General features: G+C 36.7%; 1 protein-coding gene across 3 annotated transcripts in view; it reads left to right on the top strand.

Annotated features, from left to right (window-relative positions):
• The window catches only part of kcnq2b (potassium voltage-gated channel, KQT-like subfamily, member 2b), a gene marked incomplete at both ends in the record, with an annotated part of 54,945 nt that extends 35,091 nt beyond the window's left edge, over positions 1–19,854 (top strand). Inside the window, 10 exons of one of the 3 annotated variants that reach the window (XM_079628932.1) lie at positions 149–243; positions 1,525–1,593; positions 3,947–3,970; positions 5,276–5,499; positions 7,337–7,384; positions 9,498–9,515; positions 11,622–11,730; positions 13,190–13,321; positions 17,397–17,520; positions 18,321–18,995. In XM_079628932.1, coding sequence (XP_079485058.1) covers positions 149–243; positions 1,525–1,593; positions 3,947–3,970; positions 5,276–5,499; positions 7,337–7,384; positions 9,498–9,515; positions 11,622–11,730; positions 13,190–13,321; positions 17,397–17,520; positions 18,321–18,995 — 1,518 coding nt within the window. Of the gene's footprint in view, positions 1–148; positions 244–1,524; positions 1,594–3,946; positions 3,971–5,275; positions 5,500–7,336; positions 7,385–9,497; positions 9,516–11,621; positions 11,731–13,189; positions 13,322–17,396; positions 17,521–18,320 lie in introns of all 3 variants that reach the window. The other 2 variants (XM_079628930.1, XM_079628931.1) reach the window with 2 other exon arrangements.
• Positions 19,855–25,000: the final 5,146 nt, after the last annotated feature.

Raw genomic sequence — 25,000 nt, 5'->3', positions numbered from 1 at the left:
GTAAACACAATCCATTTTTTCTCAGTTTTGCAAATATATAATGAAACATTCCTTAATGAAAACCATTGTATCAATTTCAAACCTGTATGAATTTTAATTATTATTCCTGTAAAGTATGTTTTATAGTAACATGACTGTGATCTCTCAGGCTGCCTGGAGGTTTTACGCCACAAACCTGAATCGCACGGATCTGCACTCGACGTGGGACTACTACGAGCGGACCGTGTCTGTGCCCATGTACAGGTACACACACCTCTTCACACACTCTGGTTCTCTCTGTATCCCAGCATTCCTCTGTCAGATGAGATCTCTTCAGACGTCTCCACATCGATCGGCTCACTGACCTTTCAGGCTGTTTTGTGCAGATAGTGAAGGTTAACAGTGCCGTCCACACACACACACACACACACTTCATCTATACCTGCGGATGGCATATTTATACATCATACGTCATGCTTTGATATCACATATCTAATAAGCTGTAAACCCGAACGCTCAAAATACTTAATTGGTTTGAGTAAGACAAACTTAAATTAGTTCAGTCAAATGAACTTTTATGAGTATTTAGCACTTTCTTTTTCTTTCAAGTTCACAGAACTGATATATTTTAAGTAAACTGAAATGTTTCATTGTTTTGAGTTTTATGAAATTATTTATTTTAATTTAGACGAACTTAAGTTTCACTGAAACGGCTGGGATGTCTTTTTCCCAGCATGCTTTGCCGATGGCATTCGGAAGGGAGAGTAAATGCTCAAATTAAAGGCAGGGTAGGCAGGATTTGTCTAAAAAACTTTTTCACACATTTGTTTAAACTGTCTTTATATACCAATACATAATTAAAATGTAAGCACTCTGAAAAAGAGAGTATACAAATCGAGTGTCTGTAGTCCTCTCAGGGCTGCAATAAACACAGCTGCTTATCTCCATTCGGGACGAATGAAATGATTGGCTGGGCGACTGTCACTCTCCCTCGTTACCATGGCTACCACCCCTGCCGTTCCTGCGTTCATGTGTTTTGGGGGCGTGGCTTTGGAAGGAGCCCAGAAGGCAGGGGGTGGGGCCCAGAAGGGAGGGGGTGGGGCCCAGAAGGCAGGGGGTGGGGCCCAGAAGGCAGCGGGTGGGAATGAATGGAGATAAGCAGCTGTGTTTATTGCAGCCCTGAGAGGACTACAGACACTCGATTTGTATACTCTCTTTTTCAGAGTGCTTACATTTTAATTATGTATTGGTATATAAAGACAGTTTCAACAAATTTGGGAAAAAGGTTTTTTAGGAAAATCCTGCCTACCCTACCTTTAAAACGGTTCATCACAATGGATTCTAGCCGTGATATTCATGTGCATTTCTCTCTCTGTCCCTCTTTAATTTAAGTTCACAGTCGGCAGTCGGCTATATTTATTAATAACCTTGTTAGTTTTCTGTCGATTCTTCTGTCCAAAGAAGCTTCCAGATTTACATTAGCATTGCGCAGCATTTCCTCTTCACACACCGAGTGTGTGCCAACAGCTCCTGTGTGTTTTCCAGACTCATCCCTCCGCTGAACCAGCTCGATCTCCTGAGGAACCTCAAGAGCAAATCCGGCCTCTCCTTCAGGTAACGGACAATGCCATGTTTTTAAAATGCACTTTTATTTTTGATTCTCTCAGATAAATTATGTGTTTATGAAGTGAATTGTGGCATCTCAAGCTAAATTAATACATATTAAAGGGGTCATGACATGAGAAATCAAATTTGCCTTCATCTTTTGACATGCGAAAAATTTGAATATGGTGCAAAAGTTCATTTATTTCAGTAATTCAACTTAAAAGGTGAAACTAATATATTATATAGACTCATTACATGCAAAGTGAGATATTTCAAGACTTTATTTGTTATAATTTTGATGATTATGGCTTACAGCTTATGAAAACCTTTCCACAATATTCTACTTTTGAATTTGAGGTTTCCATAAGCTGTAAGCCATAATCATCAAAATATAACAAATAAAGGCTTGAAATATCTCACTTTGCATGTAATGAGTCTATATAATATATTAGTTTGACCTTTTAAGTTGAATTACTGAAATAAATGAACTTTTGCACCATATTCTCATTTTTCCAGTTTCATCTGTAAAAGTGTCACGATTTGGGTTTTGTTTCTTGTTCCTGTTTCTTGTCTGTCATGTGATCCCCTGTTCTAGTCATGTGATCCCCTGTTCTAGTCATGTGATCCCTTGTCTGTTGTGTCATTGGTTCATTGCTTAATTGTTCACAGGTGTTCCTTGTCTAGTCATTAGTCTTGTGTATTTAAGCCCTCATGTTTGCCCCGTGTCTTTGACTAGTATTGTTTTGTATAATCGCTGGTTGTAAGCCTCACGTCTATGTTCTTGTTTCTAGTTTCATGCCATGCTTTTGTGTTATGTTTGATCTTGTGTGTTTTTTTGGATTGTTGTGTTAATAAACTGCACTTGGGTTCTCCACAAGCTTGCCTCCAGTGGACTATGAACGTTACTTGGCAAACATGAGGGCTTAAATACAAGACTAATGACTAGCAAGGAACACTTGTGAACAATTAAACAATGAACCAATGACACAACAGACAAGGGATCACATGACAGACAAGAAACAGGAACAAGAAACAAAACCCAAATCATGACACTTTTACAGGTGAAACTGGAAAAATTTAGGCCACATTTACACATAGCCGGGTATTTAGAGAAACGAATATTTCTCCCCCTCCGTTTTCAATAATAACATCGTGCACACAACCCGCATAAATACGCCGTCGAGCGCCTTTATAACTATGCTAAACCTATGGGCGGCAGTGTAGGGAGAAGGATAAAGCCATGCAAGCCAATCAGAATCCTCAGAATCGACAAGAGAGAACCTAAAACCCCGTTTCTCCCAGTTGACACGACAACATATAACCGGCGTTTTCAGAAATCTCCACTTTGGCCGGAGTTTTTAGAAATGATCGTTTTCTGGGATAAAAACGGCGTTTTCATGTAAATGACAGGCCAAAACGCAGAGAAATATCTGCGTTTTCCCATCGTGTAAACGGGGCCTTAAATATGGTGCAAAAGTTCCTTTATTTCAGTAATTCAACTTAAAAGGTGAAACTAATATATTATATAGACTCATTATATTGAGTAGAACAAACTTAAATTAAACTAATTAGTTCAGTCAAATGAACTTTTATGAGTATTTAGCACTTTCTTTTTCTTTCAAGTTCACAGAACTGATATATTTTCAGTAAACTGAAGTGTTTCATTGTTTTGAGTTTTATGAAATTATTTATTTTCATTTAGACGAACTGAAGTTTCACTGAAACGGCTGGGATGTCTATTTCCCAGCATGCTTTGCAGACGGCACTCGAAAGGAAGAGTAAATGCTCAAATTAAGTGTAATATTATGTTTTTTTTGTGTGCAATATTAATGTTAAGTGGGAGATTTAGTGATTAATGTTGTGTTATGCTAATTTAGAGGAATTTCTGTTAATGTTGGTTTTAGGATCGTTACATCATGGTGACGAGTGGAGCATGATCTTGATCTGAGAGTGAATAAAATGAACACTTGAGAACAATTAAGCAATGAACCAATGACACAACAGACAAGGGATCACATGACTAGAACAGGGGATCACATGACAGACAAGAAACAGGAACAAGAAACAAAACCCAAAACGTGACAATAAGAGATCTTTATTCCATTAAAACATGCAAGTTTCAGAGCTAAAAACTCATTATAAACTAAGCATTTATTTAATCAAGCTCCATAAACATCTTGTTTGGATATTGCAGGATCTGTGACGTCACACGGGCAAATACATGTGCATATTACTCAAAGAACATATTAAAATAAGTTTAAAAAACATGTCATGATCCCCCTAATATTTATTAGGATATAGTTCAAAATGGTAACGTGTTCAGTTTGTTCATTCAAAAGTATGATTTTGTGTCCCAACACAGGAAGGAAGCCGAAGCCTCTCCGGGGTGAGTAAAAATCATATTTCTCAGACACCACAAAACAGTGTTTCGTCATATTTAATGTTTTCCTTTGCATGCATCATGTCAGTGTCATCAGTTCTGTCAGCGCAGGATGTGTTTTAGAGATGTTGTTTGTGTGCAAATATTTTACCGGTACCGATGCACGTCCACATCAATGAACACATTGTTTGCGTGTGTGTGTGTATATTAGTGTGACCTTGAGTGTGTGTGCAGACAGGTGTGTAGCGTTTATGCACATCAATATATCCGCCCACATTTCAACAAAGCAAACTCCTGCTCCTTCCCTCAGGGAAACACTTCATAATCACCTTCATTAACAAACATTATGTAATGCAGATATGAATATGAACAACTGATTGATTGTACTTTATTAGTAATCATTTTTGTAGGAATGTACTTAATACAACTGCAAATACACAACGCTAAATTTACAACTTTCCTTTAAATTATCATACACTCAAAAAATATTTAGGCCAAAATTACGGTTTATTTTATGCATTTATTATGTATTTAATTTGCATATAAAGTTTCCATTCGTTGGGATTACACAGTTTTAACGTAAAAACAAATGTGATGCATTTTTGTCAATCATTCATAAATGAAACCGGTCAGATTTCTGTAACAATACTAATACACTGACTGTTTTATATTGTGTGTTTTATATATTCATCATCAATAAATCCATTTTAACATGCTGTACATGTTGAACTTATAACACATTTATGCTGATTCTAATCTGAATAAATGAGTTTGAAAATATGATTATTTCAACAAAATCAAATATATGCATATAGTTAAAAATAAAATGTGCAATGATTTTTAAGTGCAGAAATCTTGACCTGAATATGCATCAAGTTTATTTATGTTAAAAGTAGTCTAAACGGATGGGAATTTTATATGCATTCTAAATGCATAAATCTCAAATTTAGGCCTGAATATTTTTTTAGTGTAAATATATGCATTTTTAGCATGTGAGAAAAACACACGCTGTTGAATTGGAAAAAAATAATGCACACTCAAAGTGGTGATGCAATGGAAAATTAGACAATTATACGTGTGTTAAGACCTTTTTCAGATATATTCAGGACATTTGATCAAATAAACACAGCCCTGCAATCATAAAAATATCAATCAACATCAGAATGTGTAAGTGGAAACCTTGGCGGGTTCGATTCCCAGGGAAAGCAAGGACTGATAAGAATGTAAATGTGTAGCTTGAAATGCAATGTAAGTCTCTTTGGCGTCTGTCAAATGCATAAATGTAAATGTAACTTTTAAACCCTTATACAGTCAGAAAGTGAGTCTGAAGGAGCGCGTGTTCTCCAGCCCGAGGAACTCTGCGAGTAAAGGGAAGAACTCTCCTCTGGGCCAGCAGCCGCTCCGCCGCTCTCCCAGTGCCACCAGCATGGAGGACAGCCCGTCTAAAGTCCCCAAGAGCCTCAGCTTCGGCCAGTCCAGTCGGGCCAGACAAGCCTTCCGCTTTAAAGGGGCCGCGTCCCGCCAGAACTCAGAAGGTGAGGCGAACCGACCCGGTCCTGTGCACTTCTGCATCTGTACGCTTTGGTCATGTTTGGTTGTTGTAGTTAGTCAGTGAAGAAGATCTCGTATATATGTTCGTATGGGTCTATCCGACTCATTTGACAGTCATCACAGTTGTAGACTCATACAGCGGCACTGTAAAAAATTATTATTATTTTTACTTAAAGCTTAAAATTGAGGAAACCTGTGCTTTAAAAATGATTAATAAACTTCATGCTTAATCAAAAAAATTAAGTAATGTGGAATTTCAAGTTAAATTTTTTCGATTAAGTATTACGTTTATTTACCTAATAATTTTAAGGCAATGGCTTTAAGTAAGCCATTTTTTAAAGTAAGTGAACTGAACACTTTTTTAGAGTTTGTGTACTTGAAGTTGCATTGGATAAAATGTCGGAGAATTAAAAACTAGTGCCTGGTCTTGTTTTTGAGATCTTTTTAAACTGGTTAGGCATCAAAGACTTTAGATATACAAACACATTACTTATGAATGCAGAAAGTGCAGTGCACAATATGGCCCGCCATCTAAATAAACACTTTTTAACACTATATTAACGTAAGAAACAACATTTATGGGCACAAATGTGTAATTTAACTTTTTCCTCGCCATTGGCAGAATTTTCCGGCTTTCCGTGTTTTCACTGTTATATGCATCATTTAAAAGAGTGCATAATCTCCTGATCAAAACACAGGCAAAATAGGAGAAACAAACGATGAAGTATTGCTTATACACGTTGTAATCTTTAAAAATAATTAGATTTCTCAACTTGTTTCTTTTTGTCTGAAACTTTTCCACTTTTTAAGTGTTTTCAAGAATGCATGAAGCTAGAATAAAATAAAAAAGCAGAGGTGATCTCTTTTGATATATTGCATGCTCAGATATTCATGCAACAAAATATTCTGGGGGCCATGACATTTTTATGTAAATTATCAAAAATGCTGGCAACTTTTTAATTTTTTTAAACACTGGCGGGGAACGAGTTAAATGTGTGTGTGACGCGCAGATTCCCCCATTCAAGTAGATTGGACGTGCTCTTGGATGCACAAAATACAAAGGGACTTTATTAGGCTTGAATGAGTTGCATTGAGATTTTTAGAAGAATCCTCTAAAAAAAAAGAGAAAGTGTGAAGACAGAAACTAGATTAAATTCATATAATCCAGATAGAATCTAGTTCCACACATCAGGATTTTTGTTCCGTGTTTCTGTTGTGCCATTGCATGAGATGTCAGTGTGATCAGTGTACTTCTTTCTGTCGGTGTTATTAGTGCAAGTTTATCATATATAATCGAGTGTTGCATTTGCTGCCAATGTTTTTGTGGAGAAACTGTGAAACGAATATTCTTGTGCTATTTATTTGATTAGCTACCATTTGTAATAATGTATTAATATTCAAGATAACTAGTTTTATGATTGGTATGAATACAGTATAGGATTTCATGACATGAATGATGGCATAAATATATATTATTTTACATACCAATCATAACATTTGGCTTGAATCGACTGTGTTTGTTGGAATATTGAAATATAATTTATGAAAATTTATGCTTTGGTTATACTTTCCACAAAGTGCAAATGCAATGATTCGTTTCAAGTGGACGTTTGAGAATGTACAACTTCAGATGATTAAGTATATTGTTCGATCATTAGTCGTCAGCTCTGGAACCTGATAAAAACACGGACAGCCGCAGCTTGTGGAAAGGACGACCGTTGTAATCCATGTGTGCGTTTATGATTTTCCCCTCATTTTTTCTGCTGAATGTGGATCCTGATGCTGTCCTCTCCGTCTCTATGTTGGATGCTGATGCTAAAGTGCTCATTGAGATGCAAGAGGAAGATTTGAGACACAGGAACTCTCCAGGTCAGGCGATCCAGACGGGTCGAGCTCCTATATTCAATCAAACTAACCCGCTTCAACTGCCAGTCTGCAAATATGCTCTGAGTTTGGTTTGGGCTAAATAGAATTGCATTGAATTATTTGATATTAGTATATATTAGTAGACACACAGTATCACACGTGCATGCTGTTGTTCTGAATATTAACTTCACTAGTCCTTATGTGCTTTAATTGGGTTTCATTCAAAGTGTATGTGTGTGTATATATATATTTATATATGTATATGTACCCATTTAAAGCTACAGTAAATAAGATTTTCCATTCTTATTTGACTGCATATCTCTCAGGACCGCCAGGATGAATTTAAAGAGACTCAAAGGAGAGCTTCAGATACTCTCTGTAGTCAACATCATGAATAATATTGTTAAAGAGAGATGGTTCAGACAAAAATACAAATTATATCATCAATTAATTGATCAATTAATCAAAATACTCACCCTGTAGCTTTGGGTGAACTACAGTTGATGGGACACATTGTATTTTCCCACCATACTATGGACGTCAGTGGGGTTCATCAACTGTTTGGTTACCCATAATCTTCAAAATATCTTCTTTTTTTTAGAAAGAAATTCATACTGGTTTGAAACAACTTGAGGGTGAGTAAATGATGACAGAATATTCATTTTTGGGTGAACTACCCCCCTAATTTTTCAACCTCGACATACAGTAGACATTTGTTGTGATTTACTTTCAACATTTCTTACCAAAAAAGTTATTCAGGGAATTTTTAATCATCTTTTGTTTTACAGGTTAAATTTTCATGCATAGCCCACATTGACTAATAACCCTGTTTCGTGTAAACGCAGTGTGCAAACTTAACAAATTTTGGTGCGCAATAACGCCAGGACAATCTGAAGAGATGCACCAAATTTTATGAAAATACCCCTAGAGGGCGCTACAGTAGTGAGCTTCATATCTCCACAGCTCGTTTAATAGAGGAAACTGATTCAAATGTGATTTGTTTGGCACTTGAGTATTGAGTTCATCACAGCGGTCTGATGATATATGCCAGTCTGTGAAATCTTGCTTTAAATGCTGGACTGTCCACTGAGCTTTCTCTTTTCCAGAAGTATTCGTTGAAAATCTGATGCGTTATTCCCGTTGAAATGTTTGCATGTTCGCATTGCTTTGAAAACAGTTAGCATGATGTTTTTATTTATTGTTTTTGCTCTCTATAATATGAAATCTTTTTTAATTAGTTTGGCATTTTTATATATATATATTTACAAAAAGGTGCCACTAATGGTCAATAATTATGTTACTAAAGTCCCATAGCTTGTGAAATATATTTAATGTCCTAAAACATGAATCTATGCAAAATTATTGTGATCTGGCTACAGTTTTACCATTTTAGCAGTAACAGATTTAAAGCAATAATTAAAATTGAAGAAATTTACATTAAAATCCAATCAAAGCACATGATAGATTACAGAAACACTACAGTTCACATTGCACATGTTTTTACACTGAGCTCCAGACTGGATCTAAGATATTTTGTGATAATTAATGTTCAAATATTTGTGTTTCATTAATGTTCTTTTATCAGTGATGACTTTCTTTAATAGTAACATTATATTACTTGTTTAGAAGCTTTAGCATTGCAACTTATGCTGTACTAGTAATGATGATGATGAGATCTTGCCGTCATTGATATTAGATGGTTAGCATATATTTTAATATATATCAATATTAAGAATAGCATTCATACTTGATGTTGTTCACACATATATCAAAACGTAAGTGAAAACTTGTGAGTGTGCAGAATTCACTTGAATGTCATTTCATTGTATTTAAACACTGACACTCTTTGAGTACTTGAACATTTCACATCATACAGTGTGTGTCATTTCTCTGATGGTGAATGATTTATTGGAAGGATTGAAGCATAACTGCACAACAAAAGAATAACTTTAGAACTTTTCACCCTCAGAGAATGTACTAGTTTCAGAAAAAAATCTAAATGCATTTTTTCTTTCATTATTATGAGCATTGTTCCTTGACGTTTCTAGATGTAAAGCAGATTTGTTGTGTTTGTAACCAGCCTTTATTACCATCTCTCCTCCCCAAACGACCGCAGCGATGGAAGGGTTAATCAGTAAGAGATTATCACAGAGATTAGCCCGTTTTACCGACCCCAGAGCTAGTGCTAGTTGATGGCTGCTAACTTTGCTCCTGTACTGCATGTGAGGAACACTAGCTAGTCTTGAGGAGAAACCTGAACACCACAGAGCTGAGGAACAACTATAGTCCACCTCAATAAACCCATCTCAGCGCATCATTATTCACTCAGGGACCGTTGTCTTGAGGCTCTGTGGTTTATCTGGCATAATAAGCACAGGTAGATGTATGTGTACGCACCTGCCCGGCTCCAGATGTTCTGTGCTAATGAACGGGAACACGGGAGAAAGACACTGTGGCCCAAAATCACAGAAGAAATCAGCGTTTTGCACGGAGACAAGAAACTAGTTAGTTAGTGATAATGACTCCGTTGTTCTCAACTGGTGGGTCTTGACAGAAAGAAAATGATCCGTATTACATTTAATACTGGTTACAGGTTTGGTATTGTGTCGGGTTAAAACTTGCACCATAAAACCAGTTGAGAACCGCTGTAGAAAACTCAATGTAGTTATGAAGTCCAGCACTGATATATCAACAGTGTACTTTACATCCAAGTTTAATCTAGATTTTCTCAATGTTTACATTTTTTTGCTCCTCAGATTCCAGATTTTCAATAGTTGTGTTTTGACCAAATATTGTCCTATCCTAACAAACCACACATCAATGGAAAGATTATTTATTCAGCTTTCATGTGATGTATAAATCTCAATTTCATAAAATTAACCCATGTGACTGGTTTTGTGATCCAGGGTCACATAATGTTTTTTGACTGAGCTGCTTTACTAAATGGATTTTCTCTGAATCCAAAATGAATCCGCTGAAGAAATATTAGTTAAATGATATGGCGTAGTTTACTGTATGCTTGTACACAACAATGTGTTTGGACTTTAAGTCACGCTTACACACGTCTGAATGTCATTCGACACAAAATATCAAATCAAGTGTTTGATTCTGTGCATTTTTATCAGAACCGACTTTGTTGCTCAGTGATAGGAACACACTAACGTATAACAAACACACATATTTTGAGTTGTCCATCTATTTGGAATAATTACGATTTTTTTAATGCTTTTGAAAGCTCCTCTGCTCACCAAGACTGCATTTATTTGATTAAAAAAATACAGTAAAAATATTATTCAAGTTTAAAATAACAGTTTTCTTTGTGAATATATAGTAAAGTGTAATTTATTCCTGTGATCAAAGCTGAATTTATCATCATTACTCCAGTCTTCAGTGTCACATGATCCTCCAGAAATCAGTATAATATGATGATCTGATGCTCAATTATTATCAGTTATGTTGCTCGGTTATTAATAATGGTCCTTTTATTATTAATGTTGAAAAAGTTTTTTGTTGTTTTTTGTGGAAACATTATTTTTAAGGATTCTTTGATGAATAGAAAGTTCAAAAGAAATGCATTTATTGAAATCGAATCTTTTGTAACTTTATAAATGTCTCACTTATGATCAATTTATGCATCCTTGTTGAATAAAAGTATTGATTTCTATTTATTTATTTATTTTTAATCTTACTGACCCCAAACGTTTGAATAATAATGTATCACAGTTTCCACACAAATATGAACCGTTTTCATCATTGATAATAATTTCTGATTTCTGAAGGATCATGTGACACTGAAGACTGGAGTAATGATGATAAATTCAGCTTTGATCACAGGAATAAATTACACTTTACTATATATTCACATAGAAAACTGCTATTTTTGATCAAATAAATGGATTATTGGTGAGCAGAAGAGACTTCTTTCAAAAACATAAAAAGATCAGCCAGTGTAAAACCATCTTTAATAGAAATGAAATGCTTGATTTGATGCGTTATCATATCTGATGCATTGATGTTCCTCAGTTTAACTCTGTCCAGGTGTGTTTTGGGGTCACTGACTGTATGGCTGGTGTATTTTGGGCCACGGTTGTCTCATATTTCCCATGATGCACCGGTTCACGCCTGATGAACGGCATAGCTGAGCTAGTGGACGGGTTCAGGCTCAGTGGAGATGAATGCAGGGTTAGGGGTCTGTGCACTAACTCTAGAGTCCTCCTGTCCTCCGTGTTGTGTCTTTTAGAAGCCAGCCTTCCCGGAGAAGACATTGTTGATGACAATAAGAGCTGCCATTGTGAGTTTGTCCCTCAGGATTTAACGCCGGGACTAAAAGTTACCATCAGGGCCGTGTGGTAAGCAAAGATGAGACAGGCAGCATCACTCACGGGACTGTAATGCTCCATCACACGTGTAATATTATTGATAATACTAGAAGTCTGCATCACATAATATTACCTCATTAACTCTTTCCTGAATGTAAGTTACATTCAGTCTTTTGAATCCTTCGTTACATTCACACTTTCATTGCTCAGATCATGCCAGCGACGCTTATGCATGTGATATTTGAATATTAAAGGTCCGTATCAAACGAAAAATATATATATAGCAGTGTCTTGGACTCGGTTCAGGACTAAATCTCACGAAAAACAGATGTTCAGGTCATATTTTACTGCAAAATCAATGGTGTAAACCCATAAAAATAACATTTACTTGAATTTTTTCAAGGCAACATTTCTAATTTTTATTTAGTTTGACTTGAACTAAAATAACTTAAACTGAAACTAAAATAAAAGGTTGATGATATAGGCTAGACATATAAAAAAAATATAATAGTAAAATTAAAATGACTAAACACATCAAAATTATTAAAACTTTAACTAAAATTAAAATGAAAACAATAAAAAAAATTAACTAATTGAGAATTTTAGTGAAACCTACAATATTGAAAATGTCTCATTTTTATTTAGTTTAATAAAATAATAAATACAATTATTAAAACTATAACAAACTATTTTTGTTAAAACTAATAAAAATAAAAAACACAACAACATTATTGTGATAAAAAAACATAAAATATAAAAATGAATCTAATTAAAAATATTAATAAAAACTATAATAGTGAAAAAATTAAAACCAAAGTAATTTCTCTGTTTTTTTATTTAACCCAAACTAAAATTACTAGAACTAAAACTGAAATAAAAATGATTGAAAAATATAGACATGTTTAAAATAAATAATAAAAACTAATTAAAATGACCGCACAAACAACAAAAGTATGCAAACTTAAGCTAAAATTTTTAAATGAAAACAGGAAGTATAAAAAAGTTTTAGTGAAAACTATAATGTGGAAAACCAAGCTAAACTCATTTGTATTTATTTTATCTAAAATAACTAAAATAAAAATAAAATAAATATATAGACATGTTTTAAAAACACAGAAAAACTTTCACTAAAATTTAATAATAAAATTCAGAATATTAACAAAAACTATAACATTGAAAATCAAGGCAACATTTCTTATTTTTATTTGAACTGAAAAAAATTAAATATAAAAAATTAATAAATAATAAACTAGACTTATTTAATAAAAAATGGCAAAACACACAACAAAATTATTTACAAAAAAAAAAAAAAATGTCCAAATACTAGTGACAATTAATACAACGTATAACACTGGGTCCTAGAAAGAAATTTTTTTTTTTCTTATTTCTTAGTTTTTGTTGTGAAATATGACCCTGGGCCGGACTCCCCCATGTGTGTGTGTTCAGAGTGTTTCCGGGTGATGATGTGTGTGAACTCTTTGTCCCGCAGCATCATGAGGTTCATGGTGTCCAAGCGCAAGTTTAAAGAGAGTCTCCGGCCGTACGACGTGATGGACGTCATCGAGCAATATTCAGCCGGACATCTCGACATGCTGGCGAGGATTAAAAACCTGCAGTCCAGGCAAGAGACACCTCGCCGCTTCAGTGACCGCTCACACACACACACACACACCGTATAGTGTTGTTCTTCTGTGTTTTGCATGGCTTAGTTTCCTAAATGTCTCTCACTGTTTTCATATCTGTCAGAATATGTACATATACAACACCAACACGTCACTTCAGTGCATTATCTGCATTTTCATTTATTGACATGTAATATCATGATATTTTAGCAGTTCAGAGCAGCATATGTATTATTTATTTAATACATTAAATCTATTAATTTATTCAAAAATAATTGAAAATGCATGTCCATTTGAAAGAAAATGCTGTAGGATTTCACAGAAATTGCTAAATAAGTTTCTCAAATATTTACAAAGAACAAGTAATGCATTTAATTAAACATGACATTTTGAAGTAGAAAGATTGAAATTGTATTTTCTTGTTTTATTTATTTACAAGAAAATAAAATTTTGTAATTTTTAAATCACTACTTTCAGAGAAAATGTGATATTCATGATTCAGAAATCAACAACAACAAAAAATCTACCTACATTCATGATGTAGTGAACATATATTTTTATATTTTGTTAGAGAACATATATAAATATGTAAGATTTTCTGATATATATATATATATATATATAATTATTATTATTATTATTATTTTATTATTATTATTTTTTCAATCATTAAATGAAAGTTTGGTTGTAAAAAAGTGAAAACTAATCTAGAATATCAGTGAAAACTATAATACTGAAAACCAGGCCAAACTTTTTTTATTTAGTTTATCTTTAAGTAACTAAAACAAAAACTTAAATAAAAATTAATTTAAAAAAATTATTAAATAAAATGAAAATGAAAACAGGAAATATACAAATAAAAACTACCGTAATTCAAAATATTGACAAAAACTATAATATTGAAAACCAATGCAATATTTCCCATTTTTATTTTAACTAAAATAACTAAATACTGAAATAAAAATAATAATAAAAAATATAATATATATTAATTTATGTATTATTAATAATAAAAACCAATATAAATATATATTTTTGAAAATATTAATAAAAATGGTAAAACACACAACAAAATTATTAAAACGAACTAAATTACAATAAAAACAGAAAATATAAAAATTTAAACTAATTCAAAATATTAGTGAAAACTGTGTAGAGTCCAAGAACATTTAGTTAACTCACTTCTCAGTGCATTTAAACATATTCCAGTACTTCAGTCACATCTTATTTTTGGGGAATCCTTCTGAATATGATTTCACATATGTAAATATATTGCTGCTATTATATTTAGGGAACATTAATGGCATACTCTCACCACACGTCGATCGCTGATATCAGCGGTAATAGACCTTATTGAGAGCAGCGCCGGCGCCGGTGAGAACGTGAGGATGTGAGGAATAGACTCGCTGTGTTTCCAATGGTATAAAGCTCCTAGATTACTTACTATTATTATTATTATTTATATGTTTCCAGTGTTTCATGAGCAGAACACATTAAACAACAGTTCAGCATTGAAGAGATGCATGTCGGTCCCTCACAGCCTCGCTTTCATTCCCATTCGCGATGGCGCTGCTGTGAATAAGGTCTGTCTGGATTGTGTTTTCTGGGAATCTCTGGGCTTGTTGTTGTTGGTTTGTGTTTGTCCCCGTGTCCCGCCGAGGGTCCTGACGTCTGCGCCGGTCCGTGTCACGTCACTCTGCATTGTGCTGTCCTCTACTCTATTTGCTTTGCCAGGTTAGATATGATATTGGGTCCTCCTGGTCCTTCGGGTCCTCCGGGTCCCAGCACCCCTCGCCAAAAGAAGCGTTCAACCAAAGGAAACAAAGAGTCGCCCCAGTTGACTTCTAGGTTAGGACGCCCCAGACTGCATCGCCAGATCTCCATCCAGAGACAAGTGAAGAAACCTGCTTCTGCTTCAGACTACATGGCTAGTAGAGGCTGAGCTTCAGTGATCAGGGACCACACGCGCCACTCTTAGGGGGGAAAGGCTCTATTTAAGGCTCTAAAGGGCAATAAATGGCTTATATTATATATTTGTTTTGATTAAACTACAAAAAATATCAAATATATTCCTTAAAGTGTGAGGGAAGAACAAAACACTAAACTTGGGCTATACGTGTAATTCAGAAAGCCTTGTTATTATTAGCGATAGCCATAAATGCGACTGCTGCTCTGAATGCAGATCACCATCATAGATATACATAATAAAGGCTAGATATCTCGTCCGCGCTGCTGGCCAATGGAGGTCGACGTCCGCACCTGGCGGCCATCTTGTCACAGTCAGCTCCCTCACTCGTAACATTGTGTTTTAATGGTACTTTTGTAAATAACCATAACTTGCTCAATTTTCTACCGATTTTCAAACGGGTTGCTTTGTTATAAACGTCAGAGATGTAGTTATGACACTGCATACATATGAATAATTATAACAAAGGACTTTCCAGCATTTCGAATTATAACCACGTGAATAACGTTTGTAAGAAACCAAACCGTTTGTAAATCCGTCAAGATTTCAGCGAGATAAGAGGATTTGTGTTCATGCAGATCACTCACCGTACATCAGGAACCACAGAGCCCGCCAGATCGCTTGCCTGAGACAAGATGGCCGCCGGTGATGACGTTAGAGAATCCGCCGAAAGACATCTAGCCTTAAATAGACATCTATGGTGACGTCGGCTGCCTAAAACGTGTTTACGTGCAAATAAAGTTTTCCAAAATCTCCACTCTGGCCGGAGTTTCTAGAAAGAATCGTTTTCAGAGGCAAATTCTCTGTGTAAACGAAGGGAAATGTCTTAGTTTTTTTTAAATTAACCATGTCATTTGTAAACGGGGTCTAAATAAAGGGTGAAGATCGGACATCACTTTGGGCCACTTCTGTACGAGCTGCTTAATTTATAAAAAAGTCATTAATTAAAACTAATTACACATCACGGAACCCCTGAAAGATTCCACACTGTATATGACGGAACCTAACCAGAACCTTTTCTTCTAAGAGTGGCTCTTATCCTAAATAACCCAGTCTATTAGTGTTGAAACGGCCCAAGCGCTCCCGGCAGCTTCTGGTAATCAACTCTTAATTGACTTCATGACCTTTGTTTGTTGTGACTGAACTAATCACAAGAGACGCTTCGGTGAGAGAAAAGCAGGGGAACAAATGTCACGTTTCGGCGAGTTACTAGTCATGTAGCTGAACTAAAACTGGTTAAGCTAGTTTGCCTGCACCGCTGTTTGGAAATGAAGCGTTACGGCAGTAAGAAGCAGCAAATGGAGATGCACACGTCCAAAAATGGTTTTATTTCATTTAGCGTCGCTGTTGTTGCTAATGCATGTCGGCATGGCGTTACTTCAGGCATGCCACATGATGCACTATTTTATTCTTTCGCAAGTGCAATTTTCTTCATACGGTCTCGGCAGGGCATGCTTGATTCCCAGCGGTCTGCTGAGCACATGCAGTGCTGTTTTAAAAAGGACTATTTGGAGCAAATTGGAAGTGATTTGATTTCTGAAAACCGTATCTAGTGTCTCAGATCAGACGCACCCCTGCTAGTGTAGTACATCATCTGAAACTTTGGATAATGTGTCAAACTGATGCTCATTAAACATGTAATACGCAGCTAAAGATGTGATTTCATGTTGACACATTGTTCAAAAATGGCAAATATCAACAGAAAACGTCTGTCTGGAGGGCCTGACTCTTTCTGTCCAATCATGTTTGTCGATCTGTTTGTGGACACGCCCACTCATTATTATCATATCCCTCCCTCTGCATGCATTCACTTATATCCCACAATGCTTTGTGCTTCAAGACAGAATACATGGTTTATAGTTTCTTTGATATGAATATCGTTGTTATTAAACTTTGGGTTACTAACAATGAACATGTAATGGAAAGATGTTTGTTTGATGCAATTTGAAAAAAAATCAAATCTAGTGTACTTAACAATTGGTGATTATATCAAAAAAAAAGTTTTTTTGTCCATGTATCGCTGGTTCACATATTTTCCCCTATAACCGATGTTTGCAGGAAAAACTCGTGAATTATCAAGATGTTTCCTCTCTTTGATTGATTGTTAGAGTGGATCAGATTGTTGGCCGAGGCGCTCCGATAACGGACAAGGATCGTCCTAAAGGAACCACCGACGGAGAACTGCCGGAGGATCCCAGCATGATGGGGCGACTCGGGAAAGTGGAGAAACAGGTACATCACAATCAATCATGTACACTGAACTAATCAGGGTTTCGAGTCAACCTGTATGGTCTTATTATAGCTTGGCGAACGCTCATCAGAAGAAAGATTGTTCAGAAAGGAATACATTTCAAATGGTTATTCATAATTTTATCTGTCTTAGCCCCTTTCACACAGCGCGTTGGTCCCGGGAATTTGCCGGGAAATTGCCAGAGTGCCTTCTGTGTGAATGCAAACACATCCCGGGATCGATGCCGGCATCGATCCCAGGTTGGGGACCTAGTAACATTACCGGGATCAGTCCCAGAACGTGCCCTGTGTGAACAAAAGCCAGGATCAATACCGTAAGGGGTGTGTTGTAGTGATGACGCACGTGCCATCGCGCGACTCTAGAAAGTTTGTGTTCGTCATCAACAAAGAAAGAACGAAAAAATGTCTGCAAACTGGAAGGAAGCAGAGACCAGAAGCTCCTAACTATCCGCGCGGAAGCTGAGAGCGCTCGCCAGCTTGTGGAACGGCACGCGATGCGTTCGTGTGCATGTTTTTGCCGCGTACGTTACACGTCTCATCCTGACGTCACGTGTCTTTACGTGATCTTACCAGGATGAGTGTGAACGCACTCACAGATCCTGGAAAATCACTGGCAGTGTGAATGAACCAAAATCAAACGATCCCGGGACACATTATCCGTGTATTTTCTGGAATCTCTGTGTGAAAGGGGCTTGTCTCTGAGATCCTGACTCTCTGAGATGTATTGTTTGTTTTATTAAGATAATGTCATAATAAGATGATGAGATCTTCCTCTTCTGCAGGTGATGTCAATGGAGAGAAAGCTGGATTTCCTGGTGAACATCTACATCCAGCGCATGGGAATCCCGCAGTCCGAGACGGACGCCTACTTCGCCTCTAAGGAGCCCGACCCGGCGCCTCCGTACCACAGTCCGGTGGAGCACATGGTGAAGAGCGGATCCATCACCAAAATCATCCGGTCCAACAGCTCAGCAGGACAGAAGAACTTCGACCCGCCGACCATCAATCACCACTGTCCTCCATCCACGTCCCGGCATCCACAAACCATCCCTGATCCCGGTCCGATCCCCGATCCCGGTTCGCTAGTGCGTATCCCTCCGCCTCCGGCACACGAGCGCTCGTCCGCCGGACACAACGGAGGATCTCGTGCACATCATTCCCGCGAAGACGGGCGCCTTTCCCAAGCCGGAGCCGAGAGCGACACGTCCGTATCGATCCCTTCGGTGGATCACGAGGAACTCGAACGCTCCTTCAGCGGATTCAGCATCTCGCAGTCCAAAGAAAACCTGGACTTTCTGAACAACGCTTATTTTAGCGGCGTGCCGCGCTGCGCTAAAGTGAGGCCGTACATCGCGGAGGGCGAGTCGGACACGGACTCCGATCTGTGTGTCCCGTCACCTCATTCGGCCACCGGAGACGGCGCTTACGGAGACCGAGGCTGGACCGGACCCAAGTGAAAACTACGCAGGAAGTCTTTACAAACCAGCGTTAGACTGTATTTGAGGAAACCTGCGTGTTTAAAAAGCAGTTTCACTCACAAGCACAACTCCACGAGCGGAAGAAAGTGAAAATGACTTCTGGGAGCTTTATCCATCAGGTTGACGCAAAGCTGGATGAGAGACACCGGAACAGTCTTTATCGTTTCACACGTGGTGTATTCTCATCTTTACGGTGGAGACGGCAAAAGTTTGAGCGCTGGAAACGACTTCTGGGAGCTTTATCCGTCAGGTTAACGTCAGGATGGATGAGAGACGCGTGTTTATCGTTTCACATGTGGTGCATTTTCATCTTTACGAACATTGAAACCACACGGGACGTCGTTACGACCAGCGCACGATCTCATGAAGATGTGTATCTATAGCACAAATTTTATTTCTCATGCCATTTATACGCCAAAAATAGTTTTTTCGTGCATATGATACGCAGGACTCAGCGACTCAACCCCTAATCCTTCCCAAGGTTTACAGTGCGTATCATATGCATGCAAAAACAATTTTTGGCGTATAAATGGCATGAGAAATAAAATTTGTGCTATAGATACGCACTTTCATGAGACTGTGTTGGCTAGACTGTATTTGTGAGCACCTGTGTGCTTAAGAAGCAGTGTTTCACTTACACAGCTCCAGGTGGAGACGGCAAACGCTGGAAACGACTTCTGGGAGCTTTCTCCGTCGGGTGGACGTCAGGATGGACGAGAGACACGTGTTTATCGTCTCACATGTGGTGCATTTTCATCTTTAAGAACATTTTCTGGATTTGCATCTCACTAGTTAAATGATAAGTTCACTTCAGAATTAAAATGTCCTGTTAATTTACTCGTCCAAGATGCTCATGTCTTTCTTTCTTCAGTTTTCTTCAGAAATGAAGGTTTTTGAGGAAAACATTCCAGATTTTTTCTCCATATAATGGACTTCAATGGCAGCCAACTTTATAACAAAATACACATTTATATACTTTTTTAACCACAAATGCTCGTCTTCCACTAGCTGTGATGTGTCCAGCCCGATCTCATGAAAGTGCGTATCTATCTATACCACGAATGTTATTTCTCGTGCCATTTATACGCCAAAAATAGTTTTTGCGTACATATGATACACTTTATGGCGTGTAATACGCACGCACTCCCCACCCCTAATCCTACCCAAGGGTTTTCAGTGCGTAGCATATGCACGCAAAAAACTTTTTTGGCGTATAAATGCATGAGAAATAACATTCGTGGTATAGATAGGTACGCACTTTCATGAGATCGTGTTGGATGCATCACACATTACGTAATCAAGTTGAAAGGTCAAGCGTAGGCGGAAGAACAGACCAAGTGTTCTCAAAGTGAACATGCAAAGACTGAGTCAAACGCCATTTACAAAATAACAATTAAATAAATAAAAGGTAAAACAACGCTGTCGGACGATATTGAATTTGGAGGAGAAAATGAGATGGAGTTTTTCGTGCTACTCTACATTTCTGAACCGGAACACGCGTGACCTTTCAACCTGATGACGTAATGTGTGGCGCATCGCAGCGAGTGCAAGACCAGCATTAGTGGTTAAAAGTGTATAAATGTGTATTTCTATATAAAATGTCCGCTGGTGTGTCTAGATAAGACTCTTATTCCTCGGCTGGATCGAGACTTTGAAGCTGAAACTCACATCTGGACCTTCGACCCGCTGGACCATTGAAGTCACTATATGGAGAACATCTGGAGTGTGTTCCTCACAAACCTGCATTTCTGTTCCACTGAAGAAAAAGGAAGACATCTTGGATGACGTGCGGGAGAGTAAATTATCAGGAAATGTTTTATTCTGAAGTGATCTAATCCTTTAAAGGGATCGTTCACCCAAAAATAACCCAAACGTCCTGCCATGGTTTACTCACTGTTGTGTCGCTCCGAACTGTACGAGTTGTTTGCGTCTGTGCAACGAAAAATACAAGCATCTGTCAAGCTCCAAAAAGGCCAAAACTACACATAAGCGTACATTTACATGGATGCATTTGGCAGATGCTTTTATCCAAAGCGACTTGCATTGCATTGTAGAAGGTGTATAAGTTCTACAGGCATTTTTTGTTGTTTATTTGACTTGCCTTCTGAAGTTATATGAAGCTATAGTGAAATGTAAGTAGTTGCTGATAAACATGGGGGCGAGGAGTAAATAATGAGAGATTTTGGATGAAGGATCCCTTTGAAAAGTGTCGTCCGTGTTCATTGTGAATGTATTTCACGACAGCATGTGAATTTCAAAATGTCTTTACACCAGGTTTACTTAATATCCATCACAATATTCCCTAAATGAATACCATGGTTAGGAAATTCACTTCAAGTACATAAGACATATAAAATATCACTTTCTCTCAAGTTTACAATTTTTGAATACACCCTGGATTAATAACTTGCATGTTGAGAATTTAGGAATATTTAGAAAGAATGTATATTTAAAGTTAATTCTTTAAATGGAAAAAAAAGCCTATTTTCTGCTATAAAAAAACAACTTTTCCTAAAGACACTAAACCTTCCAAAGCAATTTCTAAACACATTGTACATAAACGATTTCTGTAAACGTTTAATAACGTAATGTGTCTGCTTCACAATCATTCAACATATATATATATATAAACATTTCATTTTCTAATACGTCGTCTGAAAACATGAGGGCCAGATGTATGAAGTTGAACATGAACTCTTAGTTAATCACTCATGAAACAGGGAAAACTACTCTTTTGAATGCACTATTACGTGAGAAATGCACTGTATCATTTTGCCTTGTCATGTAATTGATGTTCTGTTGCCTTTTATTGTTTGTTTTATTGCTTGAAACCATATTGAACAAAAATGTCTGTATGGAGACCGGACAGTCGGCCGGATATAAAGTACGTTTCCCGTATAGAAGTCAGACTGAACATCTCCAAAGAGGATGGTTAGTTCGGTTTACATCTTCTCGTCTTCCATATCTCCTGTGTTCAGATATCCGACAGTCTCTCCCTTTAAGGCTGGTCGTCTGTTGCTTGTGCGGGACTACCCGGGGCAAGTTGTCACACTTTCCAAACCAGTGAATATTTCTGTGTTGAGTCACCATGAAAAAAATAATTTACATTTATGCATTTGGCAGATGCTTATAGGCTTACATTGCATGCAATGTTTACATTTGATCAGTTCATGCATTCCCTGGGAATCAAACACTAAGGTGTTGCTCTACTGTATCTATAGTGGGGCATGTTGTCACACTTGGGTAACACTTTACAATAAGGTTCGTTAGTTAACATTAGTTAACTACATTAGTTAGCATAAACTAATAATGAGCTGCACTTATACAGCATTTATTCATCTTTGTTAATGTTAACAATGTTTGACGCAGGACCTGAGAAAAAATTATGATTATTATATCTCCCACTTTCTCCTATTGTACCAGATTATAATTACAAACTAGATACAAACTATAATTAATTCTAAACTCAGCCACTTTTTGCATTCTGTTATTAAAATCTTGCTAATGCACTGTGAACTAACAATGAACAGCTGTATTTTTATTAACAAATACAGTATTTTCTCATGATTAGTTCATGTCGTTAATACATTTACTAATGTTAACTAATGAACCTTATTGTAAAGTGTTACCGATAAGTAAAAAAAAAAACAGCTGACAGAGAAATATGTAATAATATCAAAATAAAATGAACAAAACAAGCAATGGTGTATATGCACTTTTGACTCAACGCATATTTGCCATGTGACAACTTGCCCCGGTCTCCCTGAACTCAATGCAAAATGCTTAAAATCAAGTGATAGCCGCAGAATTACTTCCTGGATTCAAACAACAATCAATATATATGTGCTGTGAAGTCAGAATACTGTGGTAAACATGGTTGCAACATCTTTTAGCCTAACACATTGAGTAAGAGTTGAGTAACAATCTTAAGTACATGAATATGCCAAAGTACCATAGTAATCTCATGCGTACACCACGGTACTGGTCTGCTGGAGAGAGAGTTCTGCACATTCAATCGTTGAATCTGTAATCGTGATTTGAGTTTAATATCGTAAACACAGTTGCCTTGCTTGGTTTCAATTTGTTTTGCCAAAGAATATTGTGTATTTTTGCTAAATTGCCTTTGGTATCTTTTATAACACTGTCAGTTTTTTTCCAGTTGTGTGTAAATGTTTACTTGAGCTCAGTTTGGTTCTGAAATGCTTGTGAATGTATTTCTAAACGCTGTTGTTTTCACTGTACAGACTCGGCACAAACACACAAACACAACCACGAGAGGTTTGAGACATGAACCAACTTCCACGAGACTCAAGTAAATCTGCTAACACTTTACAATAAGGTTTCATTTGTTAATATGACCTAACAATGATAAATACTTCAGGCGCTAGGACACATTTCTCAACACTTAGGTCACTGTTTCTTCACTCTTCACACAGTGAGCACAACAGAAGTGTGTGTGGGTTAAACTGTGGATCTTATCATTGCTTTGGCACAAAATGCATTCAATGACGACATCTTTCAAATTACATTAACTCTTTTTTCACTTCGACACAACAACCACCACAACTGTGTATCTACAGACCAATCTGCACACGCTCACACACTGATCTCAGAACTGTTAAACTTAAAAGTGTCACCGGTGGGCCCAAAGTCATTACATATTTAAAACAGTAATATCCTATACTAAACCTAAACTAATCTTGACAAACTTATCATTTGAAAGCTTACAATCTCTAGTTTACATATTTGGTGACTGATTTTCAAAATACATTACAGAGGAGCTGTAATTTATCAATTTGCAACAAGAATATGTTCATACTCCTAAGGCGTGTTCAGACCTTTATTTTGAAATAGTGATGAACATGAAAAATCATGAAAGAATGGTAGAAACCTCAGTTTGTTTTCATGCCAAGAGTTCAAAAGATAGCATCCATTCAATTCTTTTAGAAAAAAGGTCTGAAAATGTTTTAAATATAAAGAAAAACAACATATGGAAATGGAGGCGCCCTTATATGGGCAGTGATGTCCACTAGTGGAGAAGTGTGGTACTGCGCACAAACTAAATCTCACTGAAAGCTCATTTTTTAAGATATCAACCTAACATTTGAAACACAACTTGTTCAGATTTTTGGCTTTGATTTTTTTGCAGTTTTAGAGTCCACCAGGTTTTGACAAATATTTTTAATATAAAATATGAATAATAAAAAAATTTACATTGTACATTTTCATAAACTCAAACTTCTATAACTTTTTTCTGTTTCGCTTTCGCTTAATTTATTTCTCTTCTACAAAAATCTGACAAATGTCTTCTTTAAAACAAGACCAATCTTACATCTATATTCCAATGCATTCTTGAATTACAACCATTTAAGTTCGGAATCTGCATTTTCATATCTATTAAAAAACAAAAGGGGGGGGGGGTGACACTTAAAGGGTTCAAAACAATAACATAATACAAAACTGAATTTTGCCACATTTCTACAGTAATATTGTAATGGAATATTTCGAATCTAAAAATTAAATGGTATTAAAACAATTGGACCAACCACAGCTGATCCTGTGTCTGTATCGGTGGATGGTGTGTAGACTAATGTGTGTACTTTGGAATTACTCCAAAAACATAAAGTATTAAAGCATACCGCATCATGTCTGATTCATTCAACATATATTGCAGTGAACTCTAAACCGTAGAGAGGTAGAAGAAAGAAAGCATTTACAGAGGAACACATTGTATGATGCTCCTGTTGTTAGTGTTTTTAAGTCATTGTTGTGTGCGTGTTAAAGGATTAGTTCACTTTTTAAAAAACTTTTGCTGATGATTTCCTCACCCCGATGTCCTCCAAGATGTCCATGTCTTTCTTTCTTCAGTGGAAAAGAAATTAATGTTTTTGATGAACACATTTCTCCATATAATGGACGTCAATGGGCCCCAAACGGGTCAAGGTCCAGATGACAGTGTCAGCGCCGCTTCAACGGGCTTTAAA

This window comes from Phoxinus phoxinus (genome assembly GCF_949152265.1).
Source record: "Phoxinus phoxinus genome assembly, chromosome: 11".
Classification (NCBI taxonomy): Eukaryota; Metazoa; Chordata; class Actinopteri; order Cypriniformes; family Leuciscidae; genus Phoxinus; species Phoxinus phoxinus.
The sequence above is the reverse complement of the archived record's forward strand: the minus strand, read 5'-3'. Positions and strand labels throughout refer to the sequence as shown.